The sequence below is a fragment of the Lithobates pipiens genome, unplaced genomic scaffold (assembly GCF_037356315.1).
Source record: "Lithobates pipiens isolate NorthernLeopardFrog02 unplaced genomic scaffold, aLitPip1_a1.2 Scaffold_18, whole genome shotgun sequence".
NCBI classification, from domain to species: domain Eukaryota; kingdom Metazoa; phylum Chordata; class Amphibia; order Anura; family Ranidae; genus Lithobates; species Lithobates pipiens.
The window spans coordinates 643,999,286-644,017,468 of NW_027507758.1; the positions used below are offsets into that span (position 1 = coordinate 643,999,286).

At 45.6% G+C, this 18,183-nt stretch overlaps 4 protein-coding genes across 4 annotated transcripts in view; 3 read left to right on the forward strand and 1 right to left on the reverse strand.

Moving 5' to 3' along the window:
• LOC143990004 (uncharacterized) overlaps nt 1-15,069 on the forward strand; it is a 123,953-nt gene extending 108,884 nt beyond the window's left edge. Inside the window, exon 10 of the mRNA XM_077490243.1 lies at nt 12,576-15,069. Within this exon, the coding sequence (XP_077346369.1) occupies nt 12,576-14,770 (2,195 nt within the window). The 3' untranslated portion in view covers nt 14,771-15,069. The remainder of the gene's footprint in view (nt 1-12,575) is intronic.
• LOC143989797 (uncharacterized) overlaps nt 1-18,183 on the reverse strand; it is a 765,658-nt gene that overhangs the window by 242,062 nt on the left and 505,413 nt on the right. The gene's annotated exons all lie outside the window — the stretch shown is intronic.
• Nucleotides 1-18,183, forward strand: part of LOC143989578 (uncharacterized) — a 229,597-nt gene that overhangs the window by 109,151 nt on the left and 102,263 nt on the right. The window lies entirely within an intron of this gene.
• Nucleotides 3,510-11,734, forward strand: LOC143989862 (uncharacterized). Its single transcript, XM_077490139.1, has 5 exons — nt 3,510-4,144; nt 10,260-10,383; nt 10,500-10,597; nt 10,677-10,883; nt 11,007-11,734. The coding sequence occupies exons 2-5, from the start codon at nt 10,299-10,301 to the stop codon at nt 11,208-11,210; spliced, it is 594 nt and encodes a 197-aa protein (XP_077346265.1). The 5' UTR covers nt 3,510-4,144; nt 10,260-10,298; the 3' UTR covers nt 11,211-11,734.

An 18,183-nucleotide genomic window follows, 5' to 3' on the forward strand; every position in this document is an offset into this window, starting at 1 on the left:
TGTTGGCACATTAATATTGGTGTGTTCGCAGTGTCACTCTGCGATACACACTATCTCCTTTAGGCACTTCTTTATTCTCATTTCCATGTCTAGTAGCCATGCTGCAGCTCCACCAAATGGCAGATCATTGTACTGGGCTGGTCCCACTACTGTGTGATCTCTGTGACCAATCACAGCGATCACATGACTGTTGTACACAATGAATGACTTTCATTCATAGCTATTCATTGTGTACTATTGTGAATATCTCTGTGATTGGTCACAGTGATCACATGGTACATACGGGGCCTATCACATCTATACCATATGATAGCTGTGACCAATCACTACTATCACAATAGTACACCCTGTGTCATTCATAAAAAAGGTTGCTTATAACAGTAATCATCAAAAAAATTAATCCTGATCACCTCCCCAGACTAGTACAGGGTCCATATGTTAACACTACAAGTGTCACTATGTAAAAAAAAAATATATATATTATTTACATTTTTTTTTTTTACATACTGACGCCAGTCACTATCTCTAATCACCACCACACCAGTCATATGATTATTCTGTACCCCTCTGGTAACAAAAATAAATTGTAAAAATATGTAATATGTATCCTTTTTCCATAAAATCTTGCCAAAAAAATGACAACTTTGAAAAACTCTCCATGCCTCTTACCTTGGATTGTCTACTTTCCAAAAAGTCATTTGGGGGTATTTGTACTATCCTGACATTTTAAGGGCCTCAGGAAAGGAGACAGGCCATCATGACATCAGGATTGATTCATTTATAAATATATTTACCATGGTTTATAGACTCTGTAACTTTCACACAGACTAAATAGGAACTGAATAATGATTTGGGTTATTTTTTACAAAGAAATGTTGCAGAATACATGTTGGCTTAAATTTATGAAAAAAAAATATTATTTATTTTCAACATTTTATAACAGAAACTAAGAAGACATGTATTTTAAATTTTTATTTTTTTTGCGAATATATAGTATAAAATAAAAAAAAAACAGCAGTGATTAAATACCATCAAAAGGAAGAGCTATCTGTTTAAAAAAAATGATAAAAATTCCATTTGGGTACAGTGTTGTATGACTGAGTAATTGTCATTCAAAGTGTGGCAGCGCTGAAATATGAAAATTGGCCTGGGCAGGAAGGGGGTGAAAGTGTCAGGTGGTTAATAATACACAGATGTCCATATATATGGATTTCTACAGGGACCACCGAGACCATCTCTGCATGGCTTGGATGTCACCCATATTACTAGGAGACCATAAAGCAGATGACCATAGAAAGATATAAAAGTCCACTCATTGTCATGAAGCTTCAGATTGAAGGAACTTCATTCCAGTCACTCCATTCATTTTTTGCACATAAGGACCAAGTTGGTGTTGGTGGATCACTAGCTCACTAGCAAAAAATGTGAGCATAGGGGGAGGGGAGAGGAATAGAAGAAGGAGGAAGAGGAATGGATCTTAGTAAAGGAGGGGGAATAGAAGGGAGGGGGAGGGGAGGGAGGTTCTCCCCAAATGGGGGGTATTCACTGGAAGTGTAACCACACAATCACAGAATGGGTGGGGAGGCCCCAAGAGACAGGCGATAGAACAAGATATGCACAGGGTGGACAAACAATATATGAAAGTGACTCTACAATCGATTGTAAAGTCAATTTGACGGACTGATGAAGGTTTGGTCCCAGCTCTGAAGAAAGAAGTATAAAGCTTTAAGACATTGTGTTGCTCTATGGCAGGAAGGTCATTGAAGGTGATTTAGTTGACAGTTGGCTTTAGAACTAGTGGAGAAAATGCAGAGATGTGAGAATGGTGAACAACACGCGGTCATGTCCAAAGTAGACGGTGTGCTTTACGTGGTAAATCTCCTTTCTTTCCCCTTTTCAGCAGTAGCTGAAGTATAGAACATGATGGAATCACTCCAAAAGGAGAAAGTCAAAATGATCTCTCAAGCGTGCGGCTAGTATGTACGGGTCCGTGATATTTCATGCCTGCGATGTGGACATCATAATAATAATAATAATCCATTTTATTTATAGTGCCCTTTTCATCGAAAGATCTCAAAGTGCTACAGGTTAAAAAGAAACAGAAAAAATAGCAGTTTATGCAAAGAAATGAAAAACATCTAAAAGAGACAAAAGGCTTTGCTAAAAAGAAATGTCTTAAGACCTTTTTTAAAACAATCAGTGGATTGAGGAGCCCTCAAGGTGTCGGGTGGGGCATTCCACAGGCGCGGGGCCTATAAAGAAAAAATAATATCTTCTAGACTTGTATGCCTGAATATCAACATTGCCCACTAGATGCCAAGTCAATGGGATGCCACTTCACTTGGGAGTGGCATCAATCCCAAAGGAATGAGTGGCCTTTGGGTCTCATCACCAACACCTTTCCATGTGAAGATGGAAAGATTAGAAAAGTGGAAGTCAAGATTTATAGAAACAAGGAGACATAGTTGTTCCTCAGACCAGTTTCTGAACGAATCTTATTGTTGTCAGCTGAGGAATAAATGGTGGCATCTGATGATACCAGACGGGGAGTGTCATTCATGCCTTCAGCCTATAAAGAAAAAAAAATTCTAGACTTGCAATATCAACATTGCCCACTAGATGCCACTCTTAACAGCAGACTATTGATGGGTAGTGTTCTATGGTCAATAGACATTTCCTGCCATATCACCAGGAACTAGCCCACTTCCTATTACAACTCTTTCATCTTTTCCATGAGGACAGACTGGATGGAGTCAGCTAAACCGGCACTGCGTGTTCAGAGGAATTCCCAATCCTTCTAGGCAGCATCACTGGCATGCTAAAGACTGTTTGCTTATATACCTAGTAGACATTTGTTATGTTCATGTATTCTTATATATGTATCACTTACCCCCGAAGGAGAAGCAGACGGAGTTTAGACATGTTTTGGAGGCGGTAGAAAGAGGTCTTACATGGGTGATTTATATGGGCTTCAAAAGTGAGCTGGGAGTCCATTTTTACACCAAGATTTGTAACTGTTGATGAGAGCGGGATGTTAGAACCAGAACACGTGATGCTGGTTATGGATGAGGATTTGGTCTGGTAAGGAGTAGCAATCAGGATGACTGGTAGTGACTAGTTGTGCTCCGTCCATCTCCTCCAGACAGGTGGTGAGTACTGATAGGGATGACTGTGAAGACATGTTGTGTCGGTGCTCCACTTTGCGCCAGCTGTAGTGTAGCCACGCCTTCTTCCACCTCTTACACACGTGATGGTGAGGGCGCCCCCTTACTGGTGATTTTTATTGATTTGCAGATTTTTAATTTTGCAAAATCAGTTTTTTCAAGTAGATGCAAAGTGGAAGCAGTGGACTTGCAGAGAACAATATATTGAGCACAAAATATTGTATGTTTACATGAATTTGCACAAGATTTTACTTTATTTAATATAGCAGCAAATAATATAAGATTGTTGAAGTAGGTGTAAAGTGTAAGCAGTAGATCTGCAGAGAATATTATTTGAGCCCCTAGCACTTTATATATGAATGTCTCCACATATTTTAGTGTATTTGTGATGATTTATGTGCACACACAATAGGACAGCACTGTGACACATAATGCTCTTCTAGTTGATAAAGGGAACACTTACCTTTGTTACAGCAGCAGTCCGGTATAAGTTATTTCTGTAGGTATTTGAGTTGTTACACATAGCGCGGGTTTTATTATATTTATATTGGTGACATAATTGCCCAAATCTGGGGATCAGGAGCCATTTCCACCCTTTACTCTCGGCTGGGGATCTTTGTATCCATATAACAGATGTTCTACATGACTAAATCTGACATCAATTTTACTGCAAAATCAAAGGGGCCAAAATGTCTCCCCCCCCCCCCCCGAGCAGTAATATATTTCTATCCCCCTTGGTGGGAGTGGAGATGACCCATCTATAGGGATATACAGTACATACACACACAGCACAAGGCCGGGTTCACACTACCAGACGTTTCTGCAGTTCCTCTGATCTCCACAAGGTGGTGATCTCACTTCTACCCAGACAGGAAGTCTCTATGGAAGACAGGAAGTGATGTCAGCTACAGAGAGAACAAAGAACATTCCATTAGGAAGGATGTAGAGAGGAGACGTTGCTGGATTTGGCGGCAGAGGAGGTAATATGTAGATTAACCCCATTCAGGGGGATCATTCAATGATTAATATATCTTCCTTCCAAATCTGGCCATACATGGTTCAGTTTTATCGTTCATCCAGTGGGATGAGAGGAAAAAACTGAAGTGACTCCCCCATCCACACATTGGAGGGGGATGGGGGAATCCTCCCCCCTGCACTATTGTATTCTGACAATGGGGGGCGCACCTCCACTCTCAGAATACACAGATCAGTGATGAAGCTATTGGCTGCAGCCGCTGATGGAGTGACTTTTATCCGGCAGTGACCACACATGGATGGAAATGTGACCGATCCCTGCTGAACCAGCTGAATTTCCATGTCTCTATGGTCACCATAAGTCAGGGCTGAACAAATCCCAGGTCACCATGGTGACTAGAAATGGTGTCCTGGCCCCTGGGCTCTTGTCAGCCCATTCTCACTGTTGGTCTGAATAATGTTTCTGCCTGAAACCCGGACACATTATTCAGACAGGAATGTGGCTCGGAGCGGGGCCAGGCGGGAAGGGGAGGAGGAGGTGATGATGGCACCCAACCTGTGAAGTCAGGGGTGGACCGGGCAGGACAGCGGCATGAGAGGACTCATCTCACTGAGCTCCCGCTGCCGATCTTTCTTCTTTCTGCGGCCGCATTACTGTCACCATCGGCTCCTGCTCCCTCCCATAGCTGGCTGTGTCCCTGCAGAGCCCTCCGGCAGAACAGAGAGGAAGGAGCGGGACCGAATCTCCAACATGACGCCACCTCGGCACTGCCACAAAGATCCCCACAAGGTGCTGAGAAACAGGACTACAGAGTCCTTACAGGAGGAACCAGGACAAGCCTGCAAAGCAGCCAGCTAAGAGACCAGCCAGGGAGGGACATGCTTTATGTACACAAGATGTCCTCTCCATCCACTCTGCTCTCACACACTGCTGGGGGGGGATGTACAGGACATGCAGGAGGACACAGGGGGAGGGGGATTGGATTACTGTCCTGAATTCTGCACCCCATGTCCTGTATCCTGCACCCCATGTCCTGTGTTTTGCACACTGAACCCCATGTTCTGCACCCTTCTCCAGCACCCCATGTGCTATGTTCGGCACCCTGCACCCCATGACCTGCGTTCTGCACCCTTGTCCTACATCCTGAAGGTCCTGAGGTGACCTACACCCTTTTCTGATACCCTTTACCCCATGTTCTCCATTCTGCACCCTCTACCCTTCCCCTGCATCCCATATTCTGCGCCGTATGCCCTTCACCCTTCTTCTGTACCTTGCTCTCCATGTTCTGCATTCTGCACCATCTACCCTTCCGCTGCACCCCATGTCCTGTGTTCTGCATCCTATGTGCTGCAGTGTATGCCTCACAAGAGATACAAAAGTCTACAGCTCAGTCTTCTGCCCAGGACAGGATGTATAGAGGCCTGGTTAAACCCCAATCCAGCAGGCTTCTCCCAATCCACCAGGCCCTCATTCCGAGAGAATGGAAGGAGCCTGAAAGGAAGCTCTTAAAATTTAAGACCTAGAAATGCAGGTGCCCTTCAAGGAGGAAGAGGAGGAAAGATTTTTTAAGACACCCAGACTAGATGCATCCCTATCACAGGCGTCCAAACAATCTGACCTCTCCTTCGAGAATGCAGGCAATATCAGGGACTAAATGGACCGACGATCCGGGACTCTTCTGCACAGGGACTGGGAGGCCAATGCTGTGGCCATGAGTCCAGCCTTGGTATCAGCCTGCGTTGGCAGGAACGCAGACACGTGGGTCCCAAAGTTGATGGACTATGTGTCGCAAACTTGCAAGTCCAAACAGGTCTCCTTGGAGGTGATTAGTAGAGCCGTGGCCTACTTGGCAGGCACAGCAGTCGAAACAGTACATACGACCGCTAAACCTGAATTTTGAGTGGTCTACCTTTTGACCTTTTGAGGGTTCCCTACTCTTTGGTTTTGGGTTGGACCAGGCCCTTTCTAGGTCTACAGAGACGTTTCCGGTAAAGCCTGAGAAAGATGGGGGAAGATTTTTTTTAGAGGCCCCCAGGTTAAGAACCGATTCAGGGATAAGAAGGAAGGCAAGAAATGGGGAGTTGATAAGGGCAAGCAAAAAGGGGGCCTCCTCTTTTCTGGCCCAAAATCCACTGACAAAGATACCAAGTGATGTCAGGGTGGGGGGGGGGGGGGCTCTCTCACTTTGTCACTCAGTGGGAAAGAATCACTCAAAGCCCCCACATCCTACAGATAATAAGAGAGGGCTACAGGTTGGAACTACTCTCCCCACCTTCCCCAAGCTTCCTTCGAAACCGCCTACCCAGGGATCAGCAGAAAGCGGTGGGTCTCCTTCACAGCGTCAGGCAGCTGGCAGAGCTGGGAGTTATAGTACCTGTCCCAGTAGAGCAACATCTTTGTGCTCCCAAAGCCCTCGGGAAAGTACCACCTTATAATAAATTCAAGGGAGGTGGTTTTGCACCTCCATCTCCAAGGAATAGAGCTGATCCCCCTATCTGGATGACCTTTTGGTTTACAACCAGAGTCGAGATCTAATACTGTCTGACCTGGACAAAGTAGTAAGTACTTTTGGAGTCCCTGGGGTGGTTAATCAGCCAGGAAAAATCCTTTCTGATTCCGGCGCAGACCAAGGTTAACCTAGGGTTCCTGGTAGATTCGGCGGCACAGAAGCTTGTGTTTCCCCCGGGGAAAGTAGAGGGCCCGATAGGTGCAGTCTCGTCCCTCCTAGAGGCAGAGAGAGATTCCTCAGGTTAATGACAGTTGTATTCTTGCGGTGCCATGGGCTCCACTCCAGGACTCTCCATCAGTTCCTCCTATCCTCCTGGGATGGAAAAAGGGGAACCTTTAGAAGAAAAGGAGTCTTTGCAGTGGTGGCTCAACCCTCATAGGTTGGGGGAGGATCACCACTGAGCTCAGCTCCAACTCCTCAGGGTGATGCCAGCGCTTGGGGTTTGGGGCCCCATCTGGAAGAACTGTGGGGCCCAGGGTGTCTGGAACCAAGTTCAGAGGGGCTCTTTCCCCAACTTCCGGGAGCTCTTGGTGGTCAGGGAAGCTTTAAAGGCTTTAGAAGAAAGAATCAGTGGGAAAAGTTCAGATCCTTTCCGACAATGCAAGCACGGTGGCCTTCCTGAATCATTGGGAGGCCACCAGGTCCCGTGCTCTTTTGGGCATGACTCAGGAACTCCTGGAGTGGATGGAACAGAGGATCCCCTCAATTTCAGCAGTGCATATAAAGGGGGTCTGCAATGTTGAAATCTGCCATCCAAACCCTGGTTTCTTCAAGCTAGCGGCTTGGTGATTGAAAGGGAGAGCCTGCGGCAGAGGGGGGGGGGTTCAGAGAGAGTAATTGACACCCTGTTACAGAGTAGGAAGCCAGTTACCAGGCGTATTTATGACAAATTCTGGGGAGACTTCTTGCATGGTGTTAGGCGAGGGGGACTTCCCAGAGGGAGATCCCTGCAAAACTGGATTTCCTCCAGGATGGCACGGATCAGGGTCTAGCTACTAAGACTCTCAGGGTCCAGGTGGCAGCCTTGTCCAGTTTTTTTGGACAGGAGACTGGCACTGAACCCAATGACCAAGAGATTTTTGTCGAGAGAGGATTTTTGTAGGGAGAGGATGTCCCCGGTGCAAATAAACCAATTTCCACTATTGGATCTTACTCTAGTCCTCGGAGCCCTGACCAAGGCACCGTTTGAGCCCTTGGCTTGTATCCTGCTTAAATTACTTGCCCTTAAGACAACCTTCCTGCTGGCCATTACAACAGCCAGGAGGATAGGTAATCTCCAGACTCTGCCTATAAAAGAGCCCTTTTTCTTATTTGATGACAGGATTATTCTCCGGCAAGATTCCCTGTACCTTCTGAAGGTGGCCTCACAGTTCCACATGACGCAGGAGATCCTCCTTCCTTCATTTTGTGCCAATCCTCAGAACAAGGAGGAAAGTTCATTTCATTGTTTAGATGTCTGACAGTGTCTGTTAATTTATTTAGAGAGAGAGAAGGATTTTAGAAGGTCCAGTCACTTATTAGTTGGTTTTTGCAGCCTATGAGCAGGCTGGTAAAGCGGTTCCCACTAGCCTTAAGGCACATTCTACACAGTCTCTGGTGACTTCTTCGACAGAAAGGGCTGGAGCATCGGTAGAACTGTTCTGCAGACCAGCTACGTGGAGAAGCCAGAACACTTTTCTGAGGCACTACAGGGTGGAACTGCTGTCACCTCAGGATTTGGCATTCGGTAGAAAGGTTCTACAGGCTGTTGTCCCGCCCTAAGGTAGGCCTGAGCTACTTGCTCTTCTCTCAGAGTGCCGTCCTGGAGAACGACTTGAGAAAATGACCAGTTACACTTACCGATAACGGTGTTTTTGGGAAGTCTTCCAGGACGGCAGGCCTACTTCCCACCCGTTTTTTGTGTGTTGGTGTTGTATGAACATTTAGGGTGGTTCTCACTCTCGTGCACTGGTGAGAGTCAATACTTTTTCACAACTGAGGAGCACAGGGAGGGGCCGGGGTTTTTCCTCCTTCTTTGTGTTTCTTGTCAGGTAGGACCAGTCATTTCTCAAGGTGCCATCCTGGAAGACTTCCCAGAAACACCGTTATCGGTAAGTGTAACCGGTCATTTTCTCCGGAGATAATACTATAATTCTACCACTTTATAAAACTCTGGTCACATCTGGAGGATTCTGTGCAGTTTTGGTCACCAGTCCTCGGAAGGGATGTGCTGGAGCTGGAGAGAGTCCAAAGAAAGGCAACTAAATTAATTAGGGGGCTGGAGGACCTCAAATATGAGGAGCGACTACAAGAGCTAAATGTATTCTCACTGGAGATAAGACACCTAGGAGGAGCTATGATAGCTATTTACAAAGATCTCAGTGGTGATCCCAGCATAGGAAAAAAGCTCTTCAATCTCAGGGGGTGTGAGAGGACACGGGACACACAATGAGATTGGAGGAGAATCGGTTTAACCTTAAAGAGGAGCTGCACCTTAAAAAAAAATACTGCAGCTGCTGAGATAGGAAGGAGGAGAACCAGGATAAAGCAGAATCGCAGAGGCCAACGGTGTGGAGTTTGCTGAGGAGGAGCAGCTGGTCAACTGTGTAGAAGGCAGCAGACAGGTCTATGAGTATGAGTATGGAGTAAAGGCTGATATTTACAATCCATTCCTCCGCATGTCACCTGATCACATGAGAGCTTACTTTCACACATTCCTGACAGATTTCTGTATGGTAAAGGTCAAAGTCCACTCTCCAGTTTAGGAGAGGAAGGACACACCCAGGAACAATGATTTTTTTTCACAGGAGCCTCAAATCTCCCCATCCAAATGTCCCTCCATCCAGAGACTATATGTCCTATGACATCACACTGACCTCACAGCTCCTCCTCCCAATGTCCCTCCATCCAGAGTCTATATTTCCTATGACATCACACTGACCTCACAGCTCCTCCTCCCAATGTCCCTCCATCCAGAGTCTATATGTCCTATGACATCACACTGACCTCCCAGCTCCTCCTCCCAATGTCCCTCCATCCAGAGTCTATATGTCCTATGACATCACACTGACCTCACAGCTCCTCCTCCCAATGTCCCTCCATCCAGAGTCTATATGTCCTATGATATCACACTGACCTCACAGCTCCTCCTCCCAATGTCCCTCCATCCAGAGTCTATATGTCCTATGACATCACACTGACCTCACAGCTCCTCCTCCCAATGTCCCTCCATCCAGAGTCTATATGTCCTATGATATCACACTGACCTCACAGCTCCTCCTCCCAATGTCCCTCCATCCAGAGTCTATATGTCCTATGACATCACACTGACCTCACAGCTCCTCCTCCCATTGTCCCTCCAACTGGCTTTTTCTTCTGATATTCTTAGGATGTGGGTGGACCCTTGGTATCCTTACTTGCAAAGTGGTAATGTTGATCCTGCATTGTATGTATTGATGTCAGAATACCTGCAACAAACTTTTAACCTATGGAGTGTGGGGGTCAATTCTTTTTTTTTTTTTATATTCAATCATCTTTATTAACTTTTTTAATACAAAATTAACATGGGGGTCAATTCTACATCAGCCTTAGGGATGTGTCTGGATGGTGACTGTATCATTGTGTGTGTCAGGTTCCTATAAGGTGTCAGGATGTCACTGTCTATTTCTCCATGGAGGAGTGGGAGTATTTAGAAGGACACAAGGATCTCTACAAGGACGTCATGATGGACAATCAGCCGCCCCTCACATCACCGGGTAAGAGGAGACTTTATTGTAAAGGAGAGAGCAGTACGGAGGCTCCACCTAGATCCCCCATCATCTGATAAACACATAGAAACAATGTATTCAGTCAGTGTGTGTGTTTCCTACAGATGGATCCAGTAATGGGAACCCACCAGAGAGATGTCCCCGTCCTCTGTATTCCCGGGATTCCACACAGGAAGGTCACACCATCCCCCACCATCATCAGGTAGATGATTGACAATTATTGGTAGTTCTGATTTATACACAGCATGATTGTTACAATGAATGTTTTATTATATATTCAGAGTGGAAACCTCGGGGATGATAATATTGATGTTAAAGAAGAGTATAAAGAGGAGGATGAGGAGTATGGAGTGATGGAGGAGATTTCAGAAGGACACAAGGATATGATGGAGCCACCAAATACCAGGAACCCACCAGAGAGATGTCCCCGTCCGCTGTATTCCCGGGATTCCACACAGGAAGATCACAACATCCCCCACTGTTACAAGGTTGGTGGGATGGAGCATCTAGAACATGAACTCCTAGAGATGATGTGTGGATTTTTTATGTGATGTCACAATAATAAATCTTATTGTTTATGGAGGATATTCACTTTCAGTTTCTTGGTTTAGAGTGGAGATCCAATGGATATAGAATTTGAGGTGAAATCAGAAGAAGAAGAGAGGTATGTGAGGGATGATCAGCAGTCTATGGAGGAGGATGGAATAACGGGGACATTTATAGAGGAGGACACTCCTACAGAGATCAGCACAGGTGGGTCATTAACACTAAATACATTCCTCCACCCATACTGCTCACTGATTGGTCCAGAGTAGGGCGGGGGCTGGGTGATATCAGCCTGTAATCCCCTGGTCACTTTCCTGAGCTGTGTTCCCCGTCCTGTATTCCTGGATTTCTCTCCCATAATCTTCCTTCTCTGTGCTGCCGACACAATTTATGTCTCTAGACTGGATTTATGGAGATTCTGGGGATCAGCTGGCAGCAAAATGTTCATTTTCCCCATAAATGTTACTAGATCTAGGCACCTGGGGTATGTGATTTGGGTCTTCTGCCCCATACCCGGGTATGACAAGATCTCTGACAGAACAATCCCCCCAGGATTACTTGTTGTGTTGTCTGCTGGCTGTGCCGGGTGGAGGGATATGTCTGTATAGTCTCAGACCCAAGTCACTGAGTGCAGTCTCAGGAGATGGGAGGCAGCGGTGTGGGACCTCTGCAACTTGTCTCATGTAATCATTTCATCTTCCACTGATTACTGAATACCAATATTATGAGTCCTGACCCTTACACTGTATACTTTATATTCTACATTACATACTCCTGACCCCTGCACTATATACTCTGTACATTACATCATTCTGATACTATATAGTCCTATCTGTTGTATCTCATACAATATGTTGTACATTACATAGTCCTGACTTCTGCTCTCTCCCTTCCCCCCACTGCTATATATACACATAATATGTATTCTCTTTTGTTACACCCATTTCCTACCATCTGGACATTTTATATCTGATGATTTGATTGGAGCACAGCAGGAACCAATCAGCTCATGTCTAGTAATAATCTTTGTATTTCTATTTTAGTAGATGGACGGGAGATGAGGAAAACCTCAGAGGATTGTCTCACTTTGTCTCCAGACTGTAAAGTAGAAGATGAGGACATCACACAGTATAGTCCAGGAGAAAACCCGACTACCTCAAATGTCCATCCGGCACCACACAGTGTAGATGGACCATCGTATTCCTCTTATCCTGAGGAACCTCAGACTGTGCGGGACGGGGCCGTCCTTCCAACAGAGAAGAGCTTTTCCTGTACTGAGTGCGGGAAGTGTTTCCCTTCTAAATCCAAACTTAATGTGCATATAAGATCTCACACAGGGGAGAAGCCGTATTCCTGTCCTGAGTGCGGGAAATGTTTTTCACAAAAGTCCAGTCTTTACACACATCGGAGATCTCACACGGGGGAGAAGCCGTATTCCTGTCCTGAGTGCGGGAAGTGTTTCCATTATAAATCCTATCTTAATAGGCATAAAAGATCTCATACAGGACAGAAGCCATATTCTTGTACTGAGTGCGGGAAATCTTTTTCCGTGAAGTCCAATCTTTACATGCATCAGAGATCTCATACGGGGGAGAAGCCATATTCCTGTCCTGAGTGCGAGAAATGTTTTTCAGTGAAATCCAATCTTTACACACATCAAAGATCTCACACGGGGGAGAAACCGTATTCCTGTCCTGAGTGTGGAAAATGTTTTTCAGAGAAGTGCAATCTCTACACACATCAGCGATCTCACACGGGGGAGAAGCCGTATTCCTGTCCTGAGTGCAGGAAATGTTTTTTAGTAAAGTCCAGTCTTTACAGACATCAGAGATCTCACACAGGGGAGAAGCCGTATCCCTGTCCTGAGTGTGGGAAATGTTTTTCACAAAAGCCTGATCTTTACACACATCAGAGATCTCACACAGGGGAGAAGCCATATTCCTGTCCTGAGTGTGGGAAATGTTTTTCACAGAAGTCTGATCTTTACAGACATCAGAGAACTCACACAGGAGAGAAGCCATATTCCTGTCCTGAGTGTGGGAAATGCTTTGTACTGAAGTCACAACTTTTCACACATCAGAGATCTCATAACAGGAATAGTCCAGGAGAAAACTCGGCTACCTCAAATGTCCATCCGGCACCACACAATGTAGATGGACCATCGTATTCCTCTTATCCTGAGGAACCTCAGACTGTGAGGGACGGTGCTGCCCTTCCAACAGAGAAGAGATTTTCTTGTACTGAGTGTGGGAAGTGTTTCCATTCTAAATCCCATCTTAATGTGCATATAAGATCTCACACAGGGGAGAAGCCGTATTCCTGTCCTGAGTGCGGGAAATGTTTTTCACAAAAGTCCAGTCTTTACACACATCGGAGATCTCACACGGGGGAGAAGCCGTATTCCTGTCCTGAGTGCGGGAAGTGTTTCCATTATAAATCCTATCTTAATAGGCATAAAAGATCTCATACAGGACAGAAGCCATATTCTTGTACTGAGTGCGGGAAATCTTTTTCCGTGAAGTCCAATCTTTACATGCATCAGAGATCTCATACGGGGGAGAAGCCATATTCCTGTCCTGAGTGCGAGAAATGTTTTTCAGTGAAATCCAATCTTTACACACATCAAAGATCTCACACGGGGGAGAAACCGTATTCCTGTCCTGAGTGTGGAAAATGTTTTTCAGAGAAGTGCAATCTCTACACACATCAGCGATCTCACACGGGGGAGAAGCCGTATTCCTGTCCTGAGTGCAGGAAATGTTTTTTAGTAAAGTCCAGTCTTTACAGACATCAGAGATCTCACACAGGGGAGAAGCCGTATCCCTGTCCTGAGTGTGGGAAATGTTTTTCACAAAAGCCTGATCTTTACACACATCAGAGATCTCACACAGGGGAGAAGCCATATTCCTGTCCTGAGTGTGGGAAATGTTTTTCACAGAAGTCTGATCTTTACAGACATCAGAGAACTCACACAGGAGAGAAGCCATATTCCTGTCCTGAGTGTGGGAAATGCTTTGTACTGAAGTCACAACTTTTCACACATCAGAGATCTCATAACAGGAATAGTCCAGGAGAAAACTCGGCTACCTCAAATGTCCATCCGGCACCACACAATGTAGATGGACCATCGTATTCCTCTTATCCTGAGGAACCTCAGACTGTGAGGGACGGTGCTGCCCTTCCAACAGAGAAGAGATTTTCTTGTACTGAGTGTGGGAAGTGTTTCCATTCTAAATCCCATCTTAATGTGCATAAAAGATCTCATACAGGAGAGAAGCCATATTCCTGTCCTGAGTGTGGGAAATGTTTTTCACAGATGTCCCAGCTTTACACACATCAGAAATCTCACACGGGGGAGAAACCGTATTCCTGTACTGAGTGCGGGAAGTGTTTCCATTATAAATCCTATCTTAATAGGCATAAAAGATCTCACACAGGAGAGAAACCGTATTCCTGTCCTGAATGTGGGAAATGTTTCCCTTCTAAATCCAATCTTAATGAGCATATAAGATCTCACACGGGGGAGAAGCCGTATTCCTGTCCTGAGTGTGGAAAATGTTTTTCAGTGAAGTGCAGTCTTGACACACATCAGAGATCTCACACGGGGGAGAGGCCATATTCCTGTCCTGAGTGCGGGAAATGTTTTTCACAGAAGTCCCATCTTTACACACATCAGAAATCTCACACAAGGGAAAAACTGTATTCCTGTACTGAGTGTGGGAAGTGTTTCCCTTATAAATCCTATCTTAATAGGCATAAGAGATCTCACACAGGAGAGCAGCCATATTCCTGTCCTGACATTCAAAAGGAGATTGGGGACTTTAAATGAAGCAATTGAAATGCGAGAGTATAAAAATATTTTATTCATCACAAATATATAGTAGAAGAGTAATTTCAAATGTATACACATGCAATTAGCACAAGGCATAGATATGATGATACAAAGGTAGAAATAAATGAACACATGATTCAAGAGGAGTACATAATGATCAAATGATAATATATATAACAATAATATGGCCTGCAAGTACCAAAGATGGCATGCCCGATACCCGTGTTTATAAGCACATAGTATAAGTATAATTGTACTAAATTAAAATTGATGACATCATCAGGGCGTAATAAGTATCACTGTAGCATCAAGTATATGCGTTTCATGCATGTTTGTCCACTCATCAGGAGCAGATGTGACAGATTCCTGTGAAATATATAGATATAGTAAACCACACTCTATACAGAGGGGAATAGAAAAAAAATAGTACTTAATAAAGGTTGCCAAGCACACTTACCAACCCTGGCAGTTAGCGTGACATGCAGTGAATGGCACATAGGGGGCCAGAGGCATAAACTCCACCGCGGGAGCTGAGGCGGCATGGTATTGTCAGAAACCATGAAACAGACTGAGACAGAAGTACAATCAAATCACACTTGTTTATTAATAAAAATAAAAAGGTAAATAGAAAAAAGCGTAGTCAAGCATAGCCAGATCGGGTAGTCAGCCAGTCCAAAGTTCTTTAACCAGATCGGGTAATCAGCCAGGGCAGAAGTCAGGGATCCAAGGAGAGCAACTGCAAGCAGGAAAATAAGCCAGGAGGGATGGCAGCAAGCCAGTCTTGAAACAAACAGCAGGAGATGGTTCCTTGTGATGTGACCAACATGAAGGCAAAGGAAAAAGTGAGCTGGAAGGGTTTAAATAGGCAGGTCAGAAGAGCATCATCGGGAACAGCTGGTAAATGTGGAAAGAGAAGAGAGCTGGCAATTAGCCGACAGCTGAGTGGCCAGCCCAGAGGAGGAAGGGCTAAGCCAGCCCTGACAGTACCCCCCTCAATGACCCCTCTCCCTCGGAGGGCCACCGGGCTTGAGGGGAAACCATCTATAGAACTCACGGAGGAGGACAGGGGCATGTACGTCAGAGGATGGAACCCAGGAGCATTCCTCTGGACCGTACCCCTTCCAATGCACCAGGTACTGTATGCACCCACGGAAGCTACGGGAGTCAACAATGGATTGTACCTCATTCTCCTCATGGTTCTCAACCTGAATAGGGTGAGGACGTGGCACCAAGGTGGTAAATCGGTTACAGACCAACGGTTTCAATAAGGAGACAAAACACATTTGAGATGCACATACACATACTAGGAGGAAGGTTCAACGCGTTAGCTACTGGGTTAATCCTGCGAAGGATTCAGTGAGGGATCACGAAGCCGGAGGTTGCGAAAATGACAGCCAGACCCTGTCCCCAACCTGGTAGGAAGGTGCAGGCAGGCACCTGCGGTCAGCATGGAGTCTGTACCTATCATTAGCATGACGCAAAGCCTCCTGGACTTGTACCCAAGTGGAACGAAGACCGCGGAGATGCTCCTTTAACACAGGAATACTCTGCGGAACAAACGAGTCAGGCAACATGGAAGGTTGGAAACCATAATTCGCCATAAATGGAGACAATCGGGATGCAGCATTCAAGGCACTGTTGTGAGTAAACTCTGCCCAAGGTAATAGGTCAGACCAGTTGTTATGATGGTCAGAAATATAGCAACGTAGGAATTGCTCCAAGGACTGATTGGCTCGTTCTGCGGCCCCATTAGACTGCGGGTGATACGCAGAAGAGAAGGCAAGCTGGATTCCCAACTGTGCACAAAAGGCTCGCCAGAACCGGGAGACAAACTGACTGCCCCTGTCCGAGACAATCACCTTGGGTAGCCCATGTAAGTGAAAGATCTCCCGAGCAAAAATGGAAGCCAGTTCCTTAGAGGTGGGCAACTTCTTAAGTGCAATACAATGACACATCTTTGAGAACTGGTCAACCACCATAAGGATAACAGTGTTGCCTTGGGAGTTGGGCAATTCCACAATGAAATCCATAGACAGGTGAGTCCAGGGCCTCTCTCCATTGAGTATGGGTTGTAGGAGGGCCACTGGAAGGTGTCTTGGAGTCTAACTCTGAGCACACATGGGACAGGCAGCAACGAAGGCAGTAACATCAGCCCATAGACTAGGCCACCAGAATTGTTGGGAGATGGCCCAAATGAGTTGATTCTTCCCAGGATGGCCAGCTGCCTTGGGAGAATGGTAAGTCTGGAGCACTGCAGTACGGAGACTCTCTGGGACAAAGCAGCGGTCACAAGGTTTATCAGGAGGAGCATGGACCTGAGCAGCAAGAATTTTGTCACCCAAAGGAGAAGTAAGACTGGTGCGAACCGTAGCCAAGATGCGATCAGGAGGAATCATAGGAACCGACTCCAACTTGGAAGTGGAGGAAAATTGTTGTGACAAGTCATCAGCCCTTACATTCTTAGTACCAGGTGAGAATGAGACAATGTAATTAAAGCTCGACAAGAAAAGAGCCCATCGCACCCTTCTGGAAAAGAGTCGCTTGGCCTTAGACAAGAATGTAAGATTCTTATGGTCAGTAAGAATAAGAACGGGCACAGTGGTACCTTCAAGGAGATTTCTCCATTCTTTCAGGGCTAAAATGATTGCCAACAGCTCTCTGGCACCAATCTCATAATTGCACTCAGCAGGTGATAATTTCTTGGAAAAGTAGCCACACGGATGCATATCGCTCTGAGAGTTAGGACGTTTAGACAGAAGGGCGCCAACTCCAGTCTCAGAAGCATCAACTTCTAGGATAAAAGGCAACGTAGGATCAGGATGTGCCAACACAGGAGCAGAAACAAAGGCAGCCTTGAGAGTCTCAAAGGCCTTAATGGACTCCGGAGACCAACTCTGTGGATTACCGTCCTTTCTGGTCATATCAGTCAGAGGCTAGACCAGAGACGAGAAGTTACGAATAAACTTCCGATAGTAGTTGGCAAAGCCCAGGAAACGCTGCAGAGGACGTAAACCCACGGGTCGAGGCCACTGTAGGACTGCCGACAGTTCCTCTGTGTCCATCGATAAACCAGCAGTGGAAATGACATAGCCCAGGAATGTAACCTGTTCACGATGGAACTCGCACTTCTCCAGTTTACAATATAGATTGTTCTCTCTTAGTTTCTGAAGTACACGACAGACATCTGTGTGGTGGCTCTCCAGGGACTTGGAAAATATGAGGATATCATCGAGATAAACCACCACACACAATTGCAACAAATCTCGGAGGACACCGTTAATAAATTCCTAGAATCCTGCCGGGGCATTACAAAGGCCAAAAGGCAACAGTTCTTATACTCTGTTTGATGGACATGAGGCACTTGGCAGCAGAAGCAGAGCGTGCGGGAACATCAAAAACCCTTTTAAAGG

Bases quoted from the DNA above. Each gene is read 5' to 3' on its own strand.
- LOC143989862 (XM_077490139.1), top strand. From the start codon at position 10,299: ATGGAGGAGTGGGAGTATTTAGAAGGACACAAGGATCTCTACAAGGAC. The intron at 10,384-10,499 runs GTAAGAGGAGAC...TGTTTCCTACAG, and splicing joins GCCGCCCCTCACATCACCGG to ATGGATCCAGTAATGGGAAC. The intron at 10,884-11,006 runs GTTGGTGGGATG...TTCTTGGTTTAG, and splicing joins ACATCCCCCACTGTTACAAG to AGTGGAGATCCAATGGATAT.